Source organism: Vicia villosa, linkage group LG3 (assembly GCF_029867415.1).
Source record: "Vicia villosa cultivar HV-30 ecotype Madison, WI linkage group LG3, Vvil1.0, whole genome shotgun sequence".
Taxonomy (NCBI): domain Eukaryota; kingdom Viridiplantae; phylum Streptophyta; class Magnoliopsida; order Fabales; family Fabaceae; genus Vicia; species Vicia villosa.
This window is the reverse complement of record NC_081182.1, coordinates 20,547,964-20,569,614: the sequence shown is the minus strand read 5'-3', so window position 1 is coordinate 20,569,614 and position 21,651 is coordinate 20,547,964. Positions and strand designations below refer to the sequence as shown.

At 35.7% G+C, this 21,651-nt stretch overlaps 1 protein-coding gene across 4 annotated transcripts in view; it reads left to right on the top strand.

The window, feature by feature from the left end:
* Positions 1-1,383: 1,383 nt before the first annotated feature.
* LOC131660573 (uncharacterized) overlaps positions 1,384-21,651 on the top strand; it is a 46,003-nt gene continuing 25,735 nt past the window's right edge. For 2 of the 4 annotated variants that reach the window (XR_009300976.1, XM_058929831.1), the window contains exons 1-16: positions 1,384-2,411; positions 4,830-4,974; positions 7,199-7,477; positions 7,609-7,776; positions 7,881-8,093; positions 8,757-8,851; positions 10,577-10,751; positions 11,960-12,381; positions 12,614-12,737; positions 13,814-13,888; positions 13,997-14,068; positions 15,058-15,195; positions 16,500-16,653; positions 16,772-17,139; positions 17,835-18,298; positions 20,773-21,111. Coding sequence is in view for 3 of the 4 variants with exons in the window: in XM_058929831.1 (XP_058785814.1) it covers positions 1,606-2,411; positions 4,830-4,974; positions 7,199-7,477; positions 7,609-7,776; positions 7,881-8,093; positions 8,757-8,851; positions 10,577-10,751; positions 11,960-12,381; positions 12,614-12,737; positions 13,814-13,888; positions 13,997-14,068; positions 15,058-15,195; positions 16,500-16,653; positions 16,772-17,139; positions 17,835-18,298; positions 20,773-21,111 (4,037 nt within the window). In the remaining variant the exon portion in view is untranslated. Of the gene's footprint in view, positions 2,412-4,829; positions 4,975-7,198; positions 7,478-7,608; positions 7,777-7,880; positions 8,094-8,756; positions 8,852-10,576; positions 10,752-11,959; positions 12,382-12,613; positions 12,738-13,813; positions 13,889-13,996; positions 14,069-15,057; positions 15,196-16,499; positions 16,654-16,771; positions 17,140-17,834; positions 18,299-20,772; positions 21,112-21,651 lie in introns of those variants that run through there. The other 2 variants (XM_058929832.1, XM_058929833.1) reach the window with 2 other exon arrangements.

The window sequence follows — 21,651 nt, the reverse complement described above, 5'->3', positions numbered from 1 at the left end:
CTTTGGTATGTGTTTTAGGGGTGTTCGCGGTGCGGTTTGGGCGGTTTTGACAAAAAAAATCATCCGAACCGTAAGAGAAAAAATCGTGCGGTTTGGTTTGGTTCGGTTGGCTTTTAAAAAAAAACCGAACCAAACTAATGTGGTTTGGTACGGTTCGGTTTTTTACAAATATTTTATTGAGCCATACATACACATATAGATGATAACATCATTTTGTATTTAGACATTCATACACTATCAAATAACAACAAAACTCGTCATATTTTGACAACAATTTTCCATTTAATATGTAAAACTTTAATTAGACAAAAGTGGAATATTGAACATAAAATAATAGCATAAAACAATATAAAAATTATTATAATGAAACAAAAAAATAGAAGAGACGAGAGATTGGTGAAGGTGAAAAAAAAAAGTTGAGAGATTAAAGAAGAAGATGTGCGATAAAAACGAAACTGAAATACGGAACATTTACATAAAAATGAGAAGGTGAAAAAGAAAGAATATAAGAGAGTATATATTATAGAAGAAGAGGGAAGATGTATGTGGCAAAGAATGTGCAATAATGTTATTAGAGATTTGAGAAGATCGGGACTGAAATTATATATGTAAGGATAAGAAAATTGTTCGTAATCATTAGGCTAAGGTATTATAGGTTTAAGTTTGGGTTGGATGTGAGTTAAGTAAAAGTTAGGTTGTAACATAATGCGGTTTGATTTGGTTTGGTTCGGTTTACAAAATACAAACCGCAAACCGAACCGTGCGGTTTTGTTAAAAGATGATCCAAACTAATCCGAACCAAATGCGGTTTTTTGCGGTTTCGGTTTGGTTTGGTTTGGTTTGGTTTGCGATTTTCTATTGGGTTGGTTTGGTTTTGAACACCCCTAATGTGTTTCATGTTTTAGCCTTTATTCACGTCATCAAATGCCCTGTGAATGGCCCGAAACAATGCTCATCATATAACATCCACAACCAAGGTTGTTTTTGGACCTCTGGATCCGAGAACTGGACCAATGAAATCGGACCAATGGACTGGTCGAAATGTTACTCGATCCGGAAATGAATAATTTTTTTATCCGATACCAAAAATGGATACTATATTGGATACTTTTGTTGGATATCCGAAGTAACGGTCCGATTTCGGTCAAAAAAAGGTCCATCACTATTTCGGTCTGGTCCATATTTACCTGATTACTATTTTGGTCCAATTTTTGAGATAACAAATATCCTGACCGGTAACACCCCTAATCCACCACCGAAAAAAAGAAAAAAACATTTTTAGTGTTTAAAAAACGGCATCTTAAATGATACTATATACATTACTTTTACACTTTGTTGACCATTCATTTATATCTACTAATTAAACTAATTATTATCACTTTCTTGATTTTACTACACCGCTTGCTTCTCACGGCGAGGCAGTGTTTAATTCATTTTATACTCCATTTAACAACACTTTCCGCGTGATCATTTCAGACTCGAAGTTCCAATTCCAATCACAAAATCACATCCCATAACAATACAATATCCCACACAATCAATTGAAAGAAACTGCGAGCAGAGAGCAAAGCAAAACGCCACAATCTTCAGTTTGAGGGCGATGCGATGAACAAAGAAACCGAAATCCTCTGCCGTCTCGTCGCGAATCATCTCCACCTAGCTCAATTCGAACCCTTACGCGGCGTTCTCCTCGCTCTCCGAACTCGAAACCGTGACCTAGCTCGCCATATTCTTCAATCCATCGTTGCTAGATCCGGCCGATTCCCGAACGTCGCTTGGTCTCCTTCTTGTTCGTCTCCCGCTCTTCTTACATACCTATCGACGCTTGAATTGCTTCAATTGGATGACGCTTCGTCGGTTTGGAAATTCGATACCGAAACTCTGCGTTTACGCGCGGAGTTTTTGTTACTGGTTCAGCATTTGATTGACCTGGTTTCGGACGATGGTGATGGATTGGAAGAATTGGAATTGTGTAGAAAAGTGTTGGATAGGGTTTTGGAGATAGGTGTGAAGAGGCTGAGAGTTGATGAGGACGGTGAAATTGAAAGTAGTGAAAATAGTGAAAGTAGTGAGAGTTTGGTTGAAGAGAGTGAGTTGATGAGTTTGAGGAAGCTGGTTTTGGATAGTGCTGATGTTTTTGAAGCACTGAGTGAGAATATAGAGAAGCAGGTTAGACGGTGGGAGTCTGAGGATAATGGTTTAGCGGTTTCTGTGAAAGGCGGTGGTGATGGCGGTGATGATGATTCGGAGGAGGATGCTATTGTTAAGGTGCTTTTTGGGATACAGAAGATGACTCAGGTTGTTCATTTGAATGCTATTAGAGAGAGTCTCGAAGGCGGTGATGTTGAAGGGGCGATACCTCATTTACGTTTTCTCCATTTTGATTATGGACTGGATCGGTCTGAGTACCGGTATGCTACTTTTTAACCCCCCTATTAAAATTGAAGCAAGGGTTGTTTTTATAATTATATTGGCTGTTTTCTACCATTCTTATCTTGTGATTAGTGACTTATGTCTGATGATTTATCTCCATGCCAATGCCAAGAGAATTATGCTTGTTTTGATTCATGAACGTAGAATTTAGGTCTACCTTTTGTTATCCGATATATTAAACGAATAGAGCGTGGGATAACTGGTTCACATTCGTAAAGACTTAACAATATTTTATTGAACCTTAACGAGGCTATAATTCTAATGTGGAAACCTATAAAGGTTCTGTTTCTAGATTTTATTTGAACTACAGAATTTTCATCAGCAACAGCAAGCATATACACCATCCGGCACTAAATATAAACACCCATTGTTTATTTTACTCTTATTAAGAAAAGTTACTAGTGCAGTAAATGTGTCCATTTTACAACAAATGTACCTAAAATATTTAAATACCCTTTGTATATCTGTGTACATTTAATTTTTTAGAGGTTTATTTGGAAAAGAAACAGTAAATGTATCTAGTAATTTGAAAAGAGGCTTATATTCAGGGACATTTTTTTCTTCCAAACGAGTGCCTATATTTAAGGACAGTGGGAGTAATAATTTCTTAATTCATTCTTATCTGGGTCTATATCTGGATTGATCTGGTAGGGCTCCTTATCTCAAATGTATATTTGCTTCAATTAAAAAGATTTTAAAATAGAAGGAAAGTAAGCCCAATACCGCTGCTATAGCTCACTATAGCAGAATAGCGCAACAGTTGTAGAGTTCGGTGTGGCGGCATCACCATGCAAACCGTCTTCAGCAGTGGCAGTTGTCGCGGCTGCGAATTGCGGCCATCCTGCTATCCACTATACTGCTATAGCAATCTAGACTTACTACAGCTGTGCTAATGGAGATGAGGAGTTGGGGGTGGAAGAACAAGAGTTTGAACCAAGGTGATGAACTAGATAATATTGATGTGGTGGAACTTAGAGTTAGAAGTGAAGATGAGACAGATGCAGAAGCATGATTTTTATTACTTTTAGAACTTAATTTTAATGGCTTTTCATATGTTTTCGTTTATAACTTGATTCTGTCATTTTGATGGGATGTCATTTTGAATACCATGTCATTTTGATCACATTTAGAACTTATTTTTGATGAACAATGACTTAGTTGGTTATAACCGTTAAGTATGGTTATCCCTTTAATTTTGTGTACTTTTCTATTTTTTAGTATTTATATATCTTGTTGGAATTTATGTTTACTTGGTTCAATGTTTTATAGCCTCCACAATAGCAGCCATCCCGCTATCCACTATAGCGTTTTTGGGGTTTGGCGCTATGTGCTGGTATCTGGGATTAACATCATAGAGCCCAATTTGCAAAGATGATAATATTATGATGCATGAGTCGGATCCTTACACTGTTACACAAAACAAGTTTAACTTAGGAATGCATCCCCAAATAGAAAAATGAGGTAGCCCTTATTGTAGAAAAATGGCAGGGTCTCATCTTAGATTCTTTGAGTATTCATGTAAAGACCCCATAAATACAGAAGGAGAGTTAGTCTGATAGGGGGGCAGTCCAATAGTTAAGAGTAGAGATATTGACAAATGGTCTAAATGTGAACTTAATACTTGGCATGGTATTGTGATGCCAATTAATCATATGTAACTGAGTGAAAAAAAGCTTGGTTGATGTTGTTGTATGGTAGGTAATAGGATGTAAAGTTGAAAACAGTTAATGTACATGTGGGAGGATTGGTGGATAAGAAGAGAATAGAAAAAAAAAACAGTGGGGCAACATGGCTCAGAAAACTGTTAGGCTACCAATTTCTTTGAACATTTGTAATTTCAATTATTGTAAAACAGTATTGAGTAGCACCTTAAGAATCAATAATCCGTATTCCAGACCCTATTCTCTAAATTAGTGGACACAAGGAAAGTGTTAAGAGTCCCACATCGGACAATATATGGCCTGAACATGTCCTTATAAGTGGGGCAATCTTCACCCTACAAGCCGGGTTTGAAGGGTTGAGTTAGGCCTAATCACATTTCTTAATATGGTATTAGAACTTCGTTTAAGATCTGGTGGGCAACCCGCTAGGTTTCCGCTATTGGGTCACCCACCATTCATTTCCATGCTTTAGTTGTCTAGTCCTGAGCGTTAGGGGGTGTGTTAAGAGTCTCACATCGGACAATATATGGTCTGAACATGTCCTTATAAGTGAGGGCAGTTCTTACCCTACAAACCGGGTTTGAAGAGTTGAGTTAGGCCTAACCACATTTCTTAACAGAAAGATTCGATTGCTATTTGATTTCGCGAGCTTGCAACCTTGCTGTATTTTTTTGAGTTTTTCCTCATTTTTCGGTCCTAGTAGTTCATACCCACATGTTCCTATTTCCTTTGTAGCATAGTTTTAAAGGATCTCTTGAAGGCCATTTTATCAAGAAGCAAGGATTTTGGGGAATCTTGGCTTATCATGCGTAACCAAATGCTAAGGATTTACAGTGAAGCTCTTTCATCAAATTGCAGAGATATTGTTCAAATGATGCAGGTATACAGTCTCTTTTTTCTTCTACTAAATTTTTTGTTTATTTATATAATTCTTCTTATGATCATTGAATGTTATCGAACTCAAGTGTTGTATAAACTTTCAGTGCTTATGTGCACTAGACTCGTAAAATCAACTTCTAATATTGAACTGTTTACCCAATGTAAAAATTGCAGTTGTATAAACTTTTAGTGGTTATGTGGACTAGACCCGAAAAATCAACTTCTAATATTGAACTGTTTACCCAATGTAAAAATAATATCGAGAAAGGCAAGGCAGTTCCATAATATAGCAAGGCACATTAATAAATGTGATAGTACAAGTCTTATTTTTGCACAAATGACTGAATCATATTTTTGGTAAGGTGAAAACATCTAAAGCAAGCTAAAATGTTCACGATCTTCAAAATTAATGGTCTCGTGGACAAACTCCAAACTGTAAGACTGCAAAAATGATGAATGGACAAATCACACAGGAATGGTTTCAACACATAATTGATAGGCATGGACAGCAATAAAAGAAGAGCAAAGTATATACAGTTACACAAACAAAGTGAAATTAGTTCAGTAGCAGAGCTGGGAATGGTTTGTTTCAACTAGATAGAACATAGCAGGAGCAGTTTTGTGCTAGGGGATGTGTAAGATGTTGGAGGGGGGAGACCGTCTAATGAAGCACACTAATATAAGGATGGGTTTCTAGTGCGGGATGCTCACCAGACAGTGCACATTCTTTGACTAAGTGTTGCGAGAGGATTTCCAGAAGGTAAGGAGATTTTTTATTGGAAGGATTGGAGATTATGAGAGGAGGCCAGCTTTGTTCGGCAGGGAAGCTTTGCGAGGGAACAGAAGTGCCAAAGTCTTATGAAGTTATGTTAAAACACCGTTTATTGCATGTTTTTGGCCCTAATTTCTAGGTTTCATAGACTTGTAAAAATTATATTTTAACTCGCAATTTCGAATGAGTTTGTTGCATGAATCTAAATGAATTTGTTAAAAACTGCGTTTGCATGTGATTCAAAATGATTTTACTACCTATAAACATTAACATCTCCAGTTTAGGAATCAACTGCCAATTTTCATACAACAAAGCCTTCTATTTCAACACGTGAGTTTGACAACCATCTTACAGAGCCTTCAATAGGTAGCATACTTCCGTTGCGGCATGCATTGTTACATGTATCATCAGACCTGCTAAATAAGGCTCTAACTCATGATTTTGAACGAGTTTGCATGGGTTCACAAGAGTTACTGCTAAACACGAGTTTGCATGTGGTTCAACTTGTTTTTTTTACCTAGAAATATCTTCGGAATTGCAAACCATCTTACAAAGCCTTTAGGAAATATTATATTTCATTGATGCACGCGCTGCTGCCAGATTTCTGTCATTGTTAAGTGGATTTGAATCTCACTCTTAAAAGCTAGCTTATAAGATGAGGGTGCATAACACATACATGAACAGCCTAGGAACCTTGACAATGTGAGACTTCAATATCCACCCTCACGGTTAGCGTGGGTACCGGGTCCAATTCCCACACTGTCATCTTTAATCCGGCTCTCTTACCATGTTTAGTGGAATTAGATCCCACTTTCAAAGCTAACTCATAAGATGAGGGTGCCTAAGTCCATATATTCATCCACTGACCTACAAAACTTGGCAATATGGGACTCCAATACAACTTCAACAGTCATAATGAGTTTTTTTATTTCCGTAACTTATTTAATTCAAAGTAACTTACATTCAGGAATTGCTGAAGTAGAATAATCACATATATATGAATAGCAAGACATCACTTCATATGGGATGCTAGAAAAAGCAAAGCAAAAAATAATTCAAATTTTAAGAAACTTATGATTTAGAGACATCTTATTTTAAAGAAAGCAGACAAAACCATTGTTCAGGCAAGCAGAAATTTTTGGGAATGCTTATTTTGTCTTTCAAGAAACATTTTGTTGTTCCATTAAAGCATTCTGGCTTTTGGTAAGTAAGTGTCTCACCTTTTCCCCCACATTTAGTCAACTCGGAAAAAATGGTTTCACTAGCAGTCAGTCCATATCAGTTTTAGATTGGTCATTTTGTCTCAGTGTTATTATTTTCCTTTATTTGAATTCGTTAGTTGTTAGATGAGTAACGAGTTTACACTTTACAGCATATATTTTTTTCCTTAGACATATTATTAAAAGGAAATTTGTTTTGTTTAACTGTATCAAATATCAACGTTTCTGTTTAGAGCATTCATGATGAGGTTTTGTCTGAAGAGATCGAAATTGATAAAGGTCAAACTGACGATTTCACTCCACGCCCTCTTGCACTTCTTCAAAATTATCTGGCAGAACTGAAACCAGGTCAGAACTTGGATGATAAAACATTATCGCTGAACGAGGTAATCAGACTATGCAAGACAGAGATGTATCATTATGCCCGTGTTTCTGGACTACATGTTCTTGAATGTATTATGGATACTGCCCTGTCTGCTGTGAAAAGAGAGCAGCTGGAAGAAGCTAGCAATGTATGTGCCAATTTATGTTTGACGCTTACTGTATCAATTATTACATTCTGTTAATTTAACTCTCCCTTATCCCTACCTAGTCTCTACACAGATGTATTTTCAATATAAACTTATGTACTTGCTTGTTGCAGGTCCTCCAATTGTTTCCACAACTTCAGCCTTTAGTAGCTGCAATGGGTTGGGATTTGTTGGCCGGTAAAATAGCAGCTAGGAGAAAATTAATGCAACTTCTATGGACAAGTAAGTCGCAAGTGATTCGGCTTGAAGAATCTTCTCTTTATGGTAATAAATCAGATGAGGTATTTTTTCGTCTTTCATTGTTTCTTATGTGATTTTTGGGTAATAAAAGTAAAATAATGAATAGGTGGATCTTTGCTGAAAGTTTGATTTGATATTCTGACAGATCTCTTGTGTGGAGCATCTGTGTGATACTTTATGCTATCAGCTCGATCTTGCCTCTTTTGTTGCTTGTGTGAATTCTGGCCAGTCTTGGAATTCAAAATTCTCATTAGCGCGCTCTGGAAAAGAACAAGCGGCATTTAGTGAAGATGTCTATTCTGATCATTTTGTTGAGAACTTTGTGTTAGAACGTCTTTCTGTCCAAACTCCAATGCGGGTAATAATTTTTGTCAAATGCACGACATTGTAGTTCGCATGCTTGGAATTCATTCCTATCTTTGAAAGGCTTATAATTGCACATCAATGGTTATTGATGTGATTGAACTGAAATATATGTAATTTCTGCATCTTCTCAGTAAAGACAATTCTCCTTTATAGGACTCACTTGAATATTTGAACTTTATGTATGTTGTATCCTTTGATACATGATGATATGTAGAGCAGGGGCTATTGGGGCTGCTTTTATTTTTATTTAGAAGATAGATGTAATGTAAATTGTTGACAACAATGTTATGATCTTAAATAAATGGCATGATTCCTCCTCTATTTTGGTATCATGTAACTATGCTAGTTCTTTGAATTCATTCCACACACAGCGAGTATATCTTTGATGATGAAAACATATTTGATTACAAAAGAATGTTAGTTGATGTGTAAAATCATGAAGTTACGCTCCTTTCTGAAATTGTCCGTAGTCACTACAAAATTGCCGTATTTATTTTTCAAAGGAAAATATATCACAAGTTGATACTTTATGGTTTTTTAAATTTTAACGAAATCCATCAGAATTCATTTGAGATTCATTGTACCTTATGTTTCAGTCTTAAATATGTAGCAGCATCTTCTCTTATCCTTTTCATGACGGGAGAATCTTCTGTAGGTACTATTTGATGTTGTCCCAGGCATAAAATTCCGGGAAGCCATAGAATTGATCACTATGCAACCAATTGCTTCTACTCTGGAAGCCTGGAAGAGGTATGCTTATGATTCTCCTTCACCAATAAAAAAGTAATGGTCAGCTGCATCTGCAGCGTTATCTTTTTCTTAGGACAGATAGTAATCCGAAGTGGCTGGTTTTACTGGATTTATTTGTTAATTAATTAGTTTATAAGAAGACAGACACACTTCATTATGAGGTATACTTTTCCAAGAAAATTTCAAGGTATTCTTGATGTGTGTATATTGTACTTGCACTTAGTAAACATACACCGACTCCTCAATGTTCCATTTATTTATTTTGATAGAATTTTTTTCTCACGAGGCTAGGAGAAAAATATCATGAAGGATAACATGATATCCATCAAAACTCCAAAACAGAAAAAAAAGAATGAATCATGAATACAGAATAAATCATGAATACATCAAAATTCCAATTGATACACAAATAAATAGGAAAAACCCCTTTGAATTACAGAATAATACTGCAAAACTTCGAGGGTCTGCATCTCCTTTAATGCCAAAATGACCCCTTTCCTGTCAAATTCCACGATAGTAAACCCTCCCTATGCCCCCCTATTTATTCTAAACACATAATTAGTAAAACATAATAATTTTCCACTAATACTCCTAATAATTTTCCACTAACCCATCCTTATAATATTATAACAGTTACAGAACCGAAGAGGTCTAACAATACTCTGCTCCTAAAGTTTCACCCTGTCTTCAAGGTGAAGGATAAAATAAGTGTCCACCAAGGTCCCACAACTTGAAGTAGAATGACAAAGCAACACATGAAATATGATAACTAATGCCTGAATCATACACCGTTTTGGGCGGTATGTTTGACCCAAATAGATAGCATGACAAACCACAGGCATTAACAACGCCGGTTCGATCAAACCAAAATATGATCCACCCTTCACCAATGACCCGTCGTTTGGAGACAGTCTGGTCATCGATTCAAACACCATACTCGCACCATGTCCATCAAAGTGTCTACCGATACAAATTTGCAAATCTGCTTTTGTCTCTTGTTGCTTTTCCATAATGACATTCACTAGGGAATTTTCGGCATCTTCTAATGCTCCTAATAATTTCCCACTAACCCCTTCTAATAATATAATAACAGTTGCAAAACTGAAGAGGTCTAACAATTCACTTCTGTAATCTATTCTCGATCTTTCATTAGTGTAATTAATTATTGGCTGTTACTGTAAGCAACTAACATATAAACATTTTGGTCTAAGATGAACTAATGTAGTAAAACATGACATTTTTATTTTTAATAAAAATGTTATTTAATTGTTTGAGATGGGATATTTATATGAATGGTAATTTTGTCAACTATGGAGTGGACGGACATCTGATTAATTAACTTGCATTACATTATGTTCTTATTACTTGCATTGCATTATATGAATCGTAATTTTGTCAACTATGGAGTGGATGGACATCTGATTAATTAACTTGCATTGTATTATGTTCATATATACTAGTAGTATTTAACAGAAATGCGCCACACACTTCTTTTCCTTTCTACACCATTTGATTTGCCTTTGGATTATTCTCAGTTGCATCAAGAATTTTTTGCACATATGAACATGTAATCTGATGGCACCTGACTGAATGAAAGCCACAATTGTATGACGAGACTTTCTTGATATGAAATGTTCAAATGCTTAAGGTCTTATTACTGTGATGTCTATATGTCATATTACCTGAGCTTTCTTTTCTTTGCTGATTTTCCTTCATTTGACATAGGAAGCAAGATGTAGAACTCATGCATATGCGGTATGCTCTAGAATCAGTCGTTCTCGCTTTAGGAGCAATGGAAAGGAGTATACCTGATGAAATAGAAACTCAACAAAATGTGCCCCTAGTTCATTTGAAGGACTTGCGGAGCCATTTGGATGCTATTAGTAATCTTCCACGCAAGGTTATTTCCTTTTCAAAGATTTATAATTTTTTTGTCCAATTTCTTCCTTCTCAGAGTGTTAATGATTGTAAGGAAGAAGCTGTTTTCTTCAGGTAGTCGAGTATATCAGGATTTTCTTGTAATCTTATACTTCTCATTCCAGAGACAGACATGTAATTCATTCTTTTTTCTCAACGTTTTTTGAACATCTGACCAGTGATAAGTGCTTTGTCAAATACTTTCATTTATTTAAAATTGGAAAATATGCCGTGTTTGGATCCTCCTATTAATTGTTTCTCACAAAATAAGGGAAGGACTTATGTAGGATGTAATATGTCATGTGATGTATCAATGACTGACAGTTGTGAAAAGTGCATTTTCTGTGATATTTTTAATTTTTTAAAATTGTTATATTTAAAGTCTTGGCACCAATTGTTCAAAGATTCTATAATGTATTGGTTTTTTTTTTTACTTGACATGGATGAAAGTTGAAACATATGTCTGGTGACAAGTTCTACCTGTATTTGAATATTTTATTAATTGCTTTTCTTCCTCTCCAATATTACTTTCTTTCATGTTTTTGCTTTTCAAATATATTATGTTTAGACGCTTCTGTTAATTAATTTTCGCAAAATAAAGTTAAGAAAAATACTCATAGGCTGTATAATATTCAATGTATATTTGACTAGACATTAAAGTTTGCAAGTAGCATTGTACACATTATAAAAATGGCCCACGTGTCATCGTTTTAAATGTTTTCTAATTTTGATCTCTTCTCTAATCAATTTTATGATTTTTTGCCCTAGTTTAGATTAAGCGTTTGTCCAGTGGCAAGTGCTACATGTTGTCTGTGTATTTGGTTAATTAGCTCATTGCTTCTCTTTCTCCATTATTACCTTATTTTATTTGAAATCAAATAATTAATTATACCTTGTATTTGGATCTTTTGTTGATGTTCACAATATAAATATGGGAAAAGTTTATGTAGAATGTAATGTCATATATCAGTAGCTAGTTATTGTAAATATTACCAAACAGCTTCTATGTGGTATGGTGCACACTATTTAAAGGATCCATTTGGCATTGTTTTTTGCATTTTCTGTGATACTTTAATATACCATTAAATTTTAATATTTTAAGTTTTTGCATAATTTGTTTGAAGACTCTTAAATTTCTTTTTCCAGTTATGATACTATGCTCATTGATCCCTGGTTTTTTCAATGATGCAGATTTTTATGGTGAATGTCATGATTTCACTGCTGCATATGGATAATATCTCTGCTAACTCCATGCATTGTGGATCACGAGGGAGTGATTCTAAATTATCCAATGCATCTTCGGGAGATAGTTGTTCTTCTAAAAGTGAAGAGGGAAATAAAATGGTCATATCTTTCACTAGTTTATTACTTGACATATTGCGTCAAAACATTCCGTCATCTGTGGTTGAATTAGAAAACACACTAGATGGTGGTGTAAGCACAGCTAGCAGACAGGCCCTCGAGTGGCAAATGTCAATCTCAGCACGTTTCATTGAAGAATGGGAATGGCGTTTATCAATTTTGCAGCATCTTCTTCCATTATCCGAACGCCAATGGAGATGGAAAGAGGCACTGACAGTGTTACGTGCAGCTCCCTCCAAGCTACTTAACCTGTGAGTGCAGCTAGTATTTTTGTGCTTTTTGTTATATTTTCATTTATTGTCTTCGGTTCTTCTCTAGTAAATTTCATGAGCATTAGATAACTCTTTGGGCTAATGTTCTAATGCAAGTTTATTTTATGTAGTTGTTTCATCTGTTTTAGGGAGAATTTTCCCTATTCTTCTATGTACTTGTGTGTTAAATATATTTTTTGTCCCAATAAATCTGATGTTTTTTCTTCTGCAGTTGCATGCAGAAAGCAAAGTTTGATATAGGAGAAGAAGCAGTTCATCGATTCTCATTATCCGCCGAAGACAAAGCAACCCTTGAGTTAGCTGAATGGGTAGATAGTGCCTGCAAAAAAACATCTGTATGTACTTTTATTGGGTTGGAATTTCCCTGATCTATTGAACTTATGGCTTTGACAGATTTTTCCTGTCATCTCAATGCATTATTGACATGTGTGCGGGGCTAAGTTATTGATTTTGCAAAAAACTATATTTAATTTCCTGTGAGTTTTGGCCTCATTGTTTTTACCAAAACCTTTGTAATGAGCCAACACAATTTGTTCCAAGGTAGGAGGATACATGCTGTGCTTAAAAGAATATCAAAGAAATCGTTCCCAAAAAGGTGGCTGCAACACAGAAGTATTCTGTTGTTTCAATTTTCAAAACTAGATTGCACACAACACAACACACTTAAGGTGAAAGAGAAGAGAGGCCTGATTTTAGTCAATAGGTTGAGAGCTTAAAGTGGTTGTAAATTGTGAGGTTGATCGGCAGGAAAACCCCTCTGAGATGACAGGCCTCTTTGAGATTACTCGCCTGAATGATTTGTCGCTCGGCCTCCATCCTCTTACTTCTTTTTCTTGATGTATGGGGTAATCCAATGAGTGTAATTCTTATGGGTTTTGCATTATATCCTTAGGGTATGTAAATGCTGTTATCATTTTCAAATTGCTAGATCCTTATGCTATGTGACAAATATACTTTTATTCTTTATTAGTGTTAAGATTCCGACAGTGGATGAGATAAAGTCTGATCTTATGTTTATTAGTGGGGTCAATCATCACCTTACAAGCTGGTTTTGTAATGGTTAAGTAAAGCCCAACCCAAATTCCAATATGCTATCAGAGCCTATTAGGTCACCGCTTTTCGGACCACTTGAGGAACACTCCAAATGGCCAATTTTGAGCCTATAAGATATGTGTTAAGAATCTCACATTCGATGAGATAAGATCTGATCTTGTGTTTATACATGGGGACGGTCATCACCTTACAAGCCTGTTTTTTAAGAGTTGAGTTAGACCCAATTCAAATTATAACAGTCAGTATAACACACCGAGTTGAGTTGTCTTCCTTGCAACTTTTGTATGGATTCCTTTTTAACACGTCCTTGACTATTTCTAATTGCTTGTCATGAATGATAATCATTTTATAAATGCAGGTAGATGATGTGGTGTCGCGGGTACAGGACCTAGATTTCTCCTCTTTACGCTCCCAGTTGGGACCCTTGTCTACAGTAAGTGACTTAAATGTTATGAAAGCAATTTAGATTTTATCATTTGAACTTATAGGGAATAGAATGCTTTGTATATTGCTGGTTCTGATAATGTGCATTTCTTGCCAGATTCTTCTTTGCATTGATGTCGCTGCAACTTCTGCAAAGTCTGCAGGGATGTCTCAACAACTGCTGAATCAGGTGCTGCAATAATTTCTTTAATAGATTCCCCCTCCCTACAAAAGAAGTTAGACATGTGGAGAAGCAAGGGAGCAAAACAATAAAAGTAGCATAATACTGTTCCTTTTCAGATACAACAAACAAGCTCATGATAACAAAAGAACTTTAGGTGCTAATGTTATAGAGACATATGAATACCATTTTTCAGCCTATACTTGGCTGTTTAGCTATTAGGAGAGTTAATATTTAGTTTTCACTTTTCTCTTTAAACATTGCAATTAAATGCCTTTTAAGAGACGAAGGCTAGAAAAACCAATCCGATTTCATAGCAGGGTCTCGGAATCGTAACTTTAAAAGTGCGGACACTCACTCTACTCTGCAGTTCTACTAAATACACCTAGTAACGGTGTGAGTTTACCACTCCCATGAACTCTGGCCTCTTTAATCTTTTAAAAGGTTTTGAAGCTAAATAACTCTAACTATTCCAATTTAACCGGAATTGCCAAGCTTAATAACAACTCCAAAAACCTATGTTGGATTAACTACTTAGTTATGTAAAAACAATGAGAAGCCAGCTCGGAGCTAGAGCCCCAATAAAAGATATTGTCATGACACACCTATTTAAAGACTTTATTTTAATATTGTTGGTTTTACAAATTATAGGTGTATCGTAAACTTGTTTGCTAGTTGTAGAATCCATGTTATTATTCATTCTCATTTCTTATTTCTCGTTAGCATATTGTTAACATTAATAGGGTGAAACCAATATTTTCATTAGTTGTAAGAAATCAGACAAGGGAGAGATTGATAGAACACAGAATTACACTGTCATTTATGATATGATTTAGAATCTAATGTTTGTGCACGCAATCATTGTTTACCCTGAATGTCTTCCATTTAGGCATATTTTCTTTTCATAAAATGCTATTCAATATAACTTTGATCTCTAGTCCTTTATTCTTAAAAGCTGTCCTCATGACTAGATAGTGCTTTTTATTATTCACGTGTAGGCCCAGATTATGTTATCGGAGATATATCCAGGAGGATCTCCCAACGTTGGCTCTACTTATTGGGATCAGATCCTTGAAGTGGGAGTCATTTCTGTGTCACGGCGTCTTCTAAAGCGCTTACAGGAGTTCTTGGAGCAGGTTAGGGCTCGAATATTATTTCTAAGACTCCTTTTCAAGAAAACCAGTTCCAATTTGCTCCATGCAAAAATTAATTTCCTTTTATGATTTTGAGCATTGACATATACACCAATATTACTATATTGGCGTCTGTTATTCCCATTAAGTTGGTTGGTTTCTCATGTCGATATAGAACATTTTTTTGGGTTTTTTTAACAGTTCATGTTTTCACTTAACGAGATTATTTTACATGTTATCATAGCTTTGCTGAGCAACTAATTTAGAGTTCAATACTATTTTGCTCGGAAAAGCACAAGATAGTGCTGTTTTAACTTCTGCATCTTCCAAGTTAAGGCATTTTCTGTGATAAAGACGGTTTTCAACCTTTTTGTTTGTTAAGGTTGCATCCTTAACAACACTCGCAGAGTGAATAGAGGTTGCAAAAATATAGTCCTACTCTCCAATAGTTTAAGAATAAACATTTTGAACATAACTACATGCATTTTCCTTTAGTCAAATACACCAAGGAACCACACAATTGTCACATGGCCAAAATTTTTTTGCCTTATCATATTAAAATAAAATATGTTTAAAAGATACACAAATTGTGGAACCGTAGTTACGAGTGGTCTAATACCATTTTCTTTTTGTTCACAATACCAGAATAATGAAACACATTACTAAATTTAGTACTCTCTCCATTTCACAATAGGTGTCATTTTTCCAATTTTTATTTGTCTCAAATTATTTGTCCTTTTAGAATACCAATTTGATATTTATTATTTATTTCTACTAACTTGCCCTTATTTATTGTATTTTAATTCATGTAACTACTCCACTATCTATTATTAATAAGGTTATTTTAGTAAATGATATTCATTTTATCATTAAAATCAACACAATTAATCATTATCTTAAAAAGTGTGAAAATTGCTAAGAGGACACATATTGTGAGACGGAAGGAGTATGTTAAAACCAAAGACAAGGACTGCAAATCCTTTGAACTTAAGTAAAAGAATTTGCTCCATACCTTGAGGCAAATATGATCACAAACTTTGCTGAACAGAAATAACACTTTTGCATATTGTCTTCTCGCTCCCCTTATTTTTAATTTATGTAAAACAGGCTGTATGAAGTGCATTTGGGTTTTTTCAATATGTATTTTTTTTCCCTTCTTTTTTAATTTTTTGGAGATACCAACGTTCTCCTTTACTTTCGTGGTCTTACTAGAGTACATACAAACGCCATACCATAAAAAACTTACATGCAGATGCTGTAGAAGGCTGTGGTTTTGGTAATGATGTTTATATGATTTACTCCTCCAGGAGAACCCTCCAACACTGCAGGAAATCCTATCTGGGGAAATTGTCATCACATCATCTAAAGAGTCACACCGGCAGGAGCAGAGAGAGCGTGCTCTGGCTTTGCTACATCAGATGATTGAAGATGCTCATATGGGCAAACGGCAGTTTCTGAGCGGTACTTATATTTACTGGCATTTTATTACTTTTTTGGTTGTAAAATCTTAGTTTGTTGAAATCTGTGTCCATCAAGTACGACTTCAATGGTTATAACATGTTTTTAATACTAAAATCAGGTAAGCTTCATAACCTTGCAAGAGCTGTCAGTGATGAAGAAACTGAACCAAGTACTACTAGAGGTGAAGGATTGTATTCTGAGAGGATTGTTATTTCCAACGGTGACAAGGACATTGTACTTGGGCTCGGCTTAAGAGTTGTTAAACCAATACCTTTAAGTACAGTTGGAGGAGAAATTGGCCCGCAGTCTTCTGGTTTTGACATTAAAGACTCTGGGAAGGGAATATTTTCTTCCTTGAGTGCCAAACCTATGACGTATTTATCACAATTCATTCTTCATGTTGCTGCAATTGGCGATATAGTTGATGGAACTGATACTACTCATGATTTCAACTTTTTCTCTGTCGTTTATGAGTGGCCTAAGGATGTAAGGTTCTTAAAATATTTAAATTATTTGACAGTGTTTGATTTTAGACGCAACTACCACCATGTTTATGCATATTTAAGCCTGTTACTGTTGCACAACTGTGGATCTATTTTTATTAGCATAAGTTATTCATATATCTCTTTTACCCCTCCACACTGTAATCTACTTGCTGAAATATCCTTCTATTTACACGGTCTTAAGTTTTTAGACCAAACTTAGCCTCACAACACTTGTAAGGTGAGGATTACCGAAACTTTCTAAGTTCTATTTAGGCCTCATCTCTGACCAAGAGGGGATTTGGGTTTTTCTCAATAACCCCTCATGCCATGACTATTGAGCCTGGTGTATGGATAATACGAGTGGCTCAATGATGGTTCTAGGATGTACTTTCATACTATCTTAAGTTTTTATGCATAAATCTACCCCACAAAACCAATTCGAAAGATGGTGATTGTCTAAACTTTATAAGTCCTATTCAGACATTATCTCTAGTTAGTGTGAGACTTGGATTTATTCTATTTAACAGGGTTCAGGCTGCATACATTTGACTCTTCCTAAACGCAGCAATGGCGGAGCCTTAGGCACTAAGTCTCCTTTTATGGAGCCATTTAGAAATGTTAAACGAAAATTTAATATTTTTATATAAAGAGCATGTCTTGCTTTCTTTAACCATGTTTTACTGTTTTATCTCACAGCTTTTGACCCGACTTGTTTTTGAAAGAGGCAGTACTGATGCTGCAGGGAAGGCAGCTGAAATTATGTGTGCTGATTTTGTACATGAGGTCATTTCTGCATGCGTGCCTCCAGTTTATCCTCCACGATCTGGACATGGATGGGCGTGCATTCCGGTTGTACCTTCATTCCCTAAGAGCAGCTCTGAAAATAAAGTACTTTCTCCTTCATCTAAAGATGCAAAGCCTAATTGCTATTCCCGTTCTTCAGCAACACCTGGAGTTTCATTATATCCTCTCGAGTTAGATGTGGTGAAACATTTGGCAAAAATATCTCCAGTGAGGGCTGTCTTGGCATGTGTATTTGGGAGTTGTATACTGTACGACAGCAGTAGCTCTTCTATTTCAAGCTCCTTGAGTGATGGATTACAGCAGGCTCCAGATGTTGATCGTTTGTTTTATGAGTTTGCTCTTGATCAATCTGAAAGGTAGCGTACCCTGTTTGTATGTATTAGTTCTCAGTTTCATATATATTTTAACTATTTAAAAATAATATTCTGTTCATACTAACTCAGACACCCGATCATTAATATACAACTTTTATTCATTTTGATATTGTTAACATCTCTATTTCATCTTAGGTTTTTTCATCAAGAAGTATACATTTATGTACCTTTTTTTTATACAGCTCTATCATATATTAAATTTAAAGATAATACCTCTAAATCTGTTTTAATTTGTTTGAATTTATGTCTCTCTAACGATTTGATTATCCCCCATCTTCCCAACCCTCCTAATTGGTACTTACGAGTCTTCTCCACACATACCCAAATCATTTAAGATGGGAATCTACAATCTTTCTACCTTAATGTAGCCACTACAATTTTATTTTTATGATTGTATTTCTCCCTATCTTGTCTTGTTTAACCACACATCCATTCTAACTTTCTCCCCTTTGCAACAATGAGCTTACTTGTTGGATTTTGTTGAAAAAGAGTAAACGATAAACTATGATATAACCTGTGTGTTACACAACAGTGGGAACGGACGGGTTCAATAAAAGCAATAACGTAAAAGCAATAATCTAGTAGGATGGAAAAAGCAACAAATAGGATGGAAAAAACAACAATATTCTTAGAATTCGGGTTGACCTTAACTTAGTCCTGCAAAACGGTTTGTAAGGGGATAATTGTCCTAATTTGCAAACTTTTATTTAGGTGATATCACATGTGAGACTTTTAAACCCCCCACCCCACCCCACCCCACGCCAAACATGGATACCTAGAGCGTGATCCGATAGTGGTAACCTGATAGCAGGTGGCTCAATGGATCTTAGGTAGACTATGATTACCATCTTAAATTTTGGATTGAGCTTAACTCACCCCTTACAAAACCGGCTAATAAGGTGAGAATTGTCCCTACTGTTTAGACCATATCTCATCCAATGTGTTGTATAAAAAAAACTCTTCCATTGTGAAACTCTTAACGGGCATGACAGCCATAAAAAACAAAGATCATGTGGGTCCACGTGGGTTAGTACAATAAGGGCATGACAGAACTGGATACCTTATTGAAAAAGAGAAAACTGAGCATGCGTACAACATATGAGAGAATATGTGGCTTATACACGAAAGCTATGTTATATATACACCAGAGAAAAAATAAATACAAATATTAACTTTTGACCCAATTTATGTATTTACTCGTCACTATCAAACTGTAACTACTCATGTAAACCTTACTAACAGACGTTAACTGTCAACATTCGCTCCAATATAACATTCATGTCTTATAGCTGGGAAATAAAACTTTCCTCTCTTAAGAGGCACTTCTATCACAAATCATGTAAGAAGCATATACCTCAATTTCTTCTGCATTTGAATTCGTGGGTCAACATCTACGTCTATCTCCCTTATTGTTTTTATGATGCTTTTCAAGAAAGCCCTCACATGAAATTACTTAAAGATTATAACTTAAGCAAATAATATTAAGTTGGTTAGTAGAAAGGAATTTGATTTTGGAATTTACCCCATTGAGTGATGTGGCTTTCTAACTTCCTTGGTCATTTTCTTCCATTCATATCTCTCAGATTTTGACTGGACCTAACTCATTCCTACAAAACTGATTTGTAGGGTAAGGATTGTCCCCACTTCTAAACACAACACAAACCATATCTCTAAACAATGTGAGACTAAATCCACCCCTTCAAACCCAACACAGTGTAGGTGTTGGAGGCTGCAATAAAGACAATCCAAATGCCGCAATTTAGGCGACTAGGGGCAGACCGCAATGAAGGCGGAAATTCCAACACACACCCTAATGCTAGGGCCTCAATGAACCAGAGCGTGAACGATGCGGTAAGTCCAACAACAAATCTAGGATAGACTCTGATACCATCTCAGGTTTTGGGTTGAGCCTAACTCTCATCCCTAGAAAACAAGCTTATAGGATAAGGATCGCCCCCACTTATAAACACCACACAAGCCATATCTCCAAGCAGTATGGGATTAAACCCACCCTTCAAGCCCAACACAATGTAGGTGTTGGAAGCTGCAATGAAGACAATCCAAATGCCGCAATTTAGATGACTAGGGACGGACCGCAATGAAGGCGGAAATTCCAACAATATCTCTAGCTGATAAGGTAAAAATTATTAGGCCTTTTGCTAGCATGCTCTCTTTCTGGGGTTTTGGTGCTTGTGAATGGAGGGTAAGGCAAGTGATTTTACCATGCATTTCCATGTTCACATCTCATGTTAGCATATGAAATTTGCCTTTTTCGGGAGGGTGGGGAGCCGTGTCTGTTCTATATGATTGAAACAGGATTGACTTAGGTTAATATTTTAAACCATATTTCTTGTTGCTTCTCGTCTTTTCTTTTATAAATTCACTTACAAGCCACATGGGTATTCTTTTTGTCAATATTATTCACCAAATTTTTATCATTTTCTCCTGATGTACAGGTTCCCAACTTTGAACAGATGGATACAAATGCAAACAAACCTTCACCGAGTTTCCGAATTTGCCGTAACTGCTAATCAAACAGAAGATGATGGCAGCCTCGAAGCAAGATCTTCTGTTAAGAGAGTTCGTGAACATGATGATACTGAGACAGAACTGGATGCTGATGACATTAATAGCAGTACAGTCCCCGGAGCTCTGACAGATCTTAATAGCCAAGGGGTTGAAGCTGCAGACATCTGGCACGATTCCTCAAAATCTGAAGCTTCTCAACTTGACTCAACCGTTTTCCTTTCTTTTGATTGGGATAATGAAGAACCATATCAGAAGGCAGTGGAACGGTATTATAGTTAGTAGTTGTTCAAACTATAGTTTTTTCCCTTGATCATTTTTTATATAAATAGGGGAGGGAGAATATATATTTTAATTAGTTATGTTTTTCTCCCTTTGTTAAGTTTCTTGCACATGCATTAGAATGTTGCAGACTTGTGCAATCAACACAAATGAGATGCAGCCATGTCATTACCCTATGTCATCAATTACTTCATATTAGTTTAATGGTTATTTGTAATGGTAATTTAGTTTCATCCATCGAAATCTGAACTTTACATTATTTAAACATTGACTTATTCCTGAATCCTGATCCAGTTTTGTCAACTTCAAATAAGATTGTCACTGTCAGCCCTTTTTATTATATGGTGTTATTTGAGATATACAATGGGGAATAACTAAAAAAACACCTATACTTTCTTAATTACAATCTTTGTCTGTTTCTGAATGTTCTTGTATTTTTTTCTCAATAGCTTTAGTTTTAGGGCCCTAAATAATCACAAGTTATCTTCTTTAGCAATGTACATGTGACATAGTGTTCTTCTTTGTTA